Raw genomic sequence first — 2,516 nt, 5'->3', positions numbered from 1 at the left:
ATTTTTGGACTTAGAGTTGATGTGAAATTGTAATGACTTTGGGGGATATTGGGATGGTATAAATGTATTCAGCATGTGGGAAGGACATGAATTTGAGGGGATCAGAGAACAGGCTGTTATGGGTTGAATCGCGTCTCCCCAAAAGACACGAAGTCGTAACCCTTGGCGTCTGTAAATATGACCTTATTTGGGAATAGGGTGTTTGCGGATGTAATCAGATTAAGATTGTAGTAGGCAGTTAGATAGGCATGAGTAGAGCAGGAATGATGGGCTGGGTACAGAGGGTCACCAGGGTGGAGAGTCCCAGGTGCCTAGCAATGGGCAAAACTACAAGCCCTTGCATGACCACTCTCTTAAGCATTAACCCCTGGAGATGACATCTAGGCTTTAGCTGTGTTTCAGCTCCAGGCCCAGAGAAATAGCAAAAGCAGATGGGGCAATGCTGTGGCTGACATCAGGACCAGCTGCAATGACTAATGACCCCCTCCCCTCTGGCCGATCAATCAGTGGAGACCGTGAGGGGATACATCTGGAAGCTGATGAATATTCTATTGATATCCTCCCCTGAGACCTCAAATAAAAGCTCTCAGAATGGAGAACTGAGCACTGCTCTCTCTATGGCGCACACCCATGCCTTTCCACACCCTTCTTTCCCCCTAAGGGATTCACAAGGGCCCTTCTTTTGCTGTAACTTGTTTCCTTCTACGGCTCACTTCGTCTACCCCTGTGACTTTCTAAATAAACTTTCTCTTATAGTTTGAGCCTTGGCTCTGCATTCCTTCCTAGCCGGAAATCAAGTACCGAGGTTGCTAAGCTGAGGTTAACACCTGGTGCCATTTTCTGCTAATTAGATGATATCATACTGGATGAGTGCTGGCCCTAATCCAATACAATTGGTATCTTTATAAAAAGAGGGAAATTTGTACTGGTACACAGACAGAGTGAAGATGGCCATGTAAAGTCAGAGATAAAGCTCGGAGTGATGCTGCCACAGCCACGAAATGTCTAGGATTTCTAGAAACTGGAAGCAGCAAGGGAAGGATCCTCCCCTGGAGGCTTTATAAGGAACTGGCCCTGCCAACACCTTGATTTTGCATTTCTAGCCTCCGGAACTGTGAGAATCAATGTCTGTGGCTTTAAGCCACTCAGGTTGTGGTGCTTTGTCATGGAAATCCTAGGAAAGTAATACACATTCAAGTCCGGCAAATGGCTCCCTAAACAACTATTTGTTGAACTGAATGGCAATTAAAACCTAATTTAAAACACTATGAGTGAAGTGTTGTCCCCGTTTCTGGGATGCCTCATTGTCACCAGCTTAAAACTCTTACTAGTCACTAAGTGGAGAAAACATTTTCCTTTCTCCCTGTTGTCCTCAGAAACACAGATGAGAGATCAATCATAAAATGGCTCCTTTGAGCCCTAAAATGATGTCAAAACATTCCACAAGAAATGCACACGCAAAGCATTCTTCAGATAATGAAAATAATGAAAAATATCAAAATTACAATAAAAAATGCAGGTATTGAAAATTTTACTCTAAGAAAGATAGTAAATTATATAGAATTGGTTTTAAGAATGACATTTCTATTTTTACATTTTTATGATAATTATAATACTGAGAGTAATTAACATGGAAAAATCATCTATTGTATCTTCACGGAGCTAACTCTGATGGATGGCAAGGCGGATTTATAAACACTCCCCATCATTAGCTGCTGAACAAAAGGAAGCCTGTGAAAGTTGTGTCATCATCCTCATCAGCAAACAGGCCGTTAAACCTCTCCCCTCCGGACACCTGCAGCCACACCTCGTCCCCCAGCTTCAGCGGCAGCACAATGCCGCCAGAGGCCTGGTCCTCAGAGCTCATGTAACTGTCCTTCGTGTGCAGTATTTTTACCCCATTTTTGACCAAAGATACCTGCACATTCCTGGAGAACACAGTGATGTGGTAGGTGAAGTAATAGACGCCGGCAATGTGGCAAGTAAATTTTCCCGTAGCTATATCATAATGGTTGAATTCATTATACAAGATCCTGTCAAATTTAATGGGTACGTCTGAAGAAGGAAACTTGCTCAGCACAGTGAGCCCCACAGTGAAAGCACTTTTGGGCAAGACTGGAGTCTCACCAATTTTCCCTTTTTCCCCTCGATCCCCTTTCCAGCCTCTCATTCCCCGGGCTCCTGGCTCACCTTGAGGTCCCAAGGGCCCAGCATCTCCCTTGGGACCAGGCTTTCCAAGGGGGCCTATGGGGCCCTGCAAACCAGTTGGGCCCACAGGTCCACTGCTGCCCTTTAGCCCTGCTGGACCAATGGGACCCACATCACCTTTCTCCCCCTTTTGCCCTTGAGGACCAGTCTCTCCTCGGAGGCCTTTCTCCCCCATGGGGCCAACAAATCCCTTTGGCCCATGTTTCCCTGGGGGTCCTCTGGAGCCTGGATCTCCTTTGATGCCTTTTGCTTCAACTCTTCCATCTGCTCCTGAGGGGGGGGGGGGGGGAAACCCAGGAAAAAAATGA

General features: G+C 45.9%; 1 protein-coding gene across 1 annotated transcript in view; it reads right to left on the bottom strand.

Moving 5' to 3' along the window:
* Positions 1-1,601: 1,601 nt before the first annotated feature.
* LOC102239913 (complement C1q and tumor necrosis factor-related protein 9A) overlaps positions 1,602-2,516 on the bottom strand; it is a 17,931-nt gene continuing 17,016 nt past the window's right edge. The window contains exon 4 of the mRNA XM_005865915.2: positions 1,602-2,478. Within this exon, the coding sequence (XP_005865977.1) occupies positions 1,709-2,478 (770 nt within the window). The 3' untranslated portion in view covers positions 1,602-1,708. The remainder of the gene's footprint in view (positions 2,479-2,516) is intronic.

This window comes from Myotis brandtii, unplaced genomic scaffold, assembly GCF_000412655.1.
Source record: "Myotis brandtii unplaced genomic scaffold, ASM41265v1 scaffold216, whole genome shotgun sequence".
In the NCBI taxonomy this organism is placed as follows: domain Eukaryota; kingdom Metazoa; phylum Chordata; class Mammalia; order Chiroptera; family Vespertilionidae; genus Myotis; species Myotis brandtii.
Note: the sequence above shows the minus strand (reverse complement) of the source record. Positions and strands in the feature narration are given on the sequence as shown.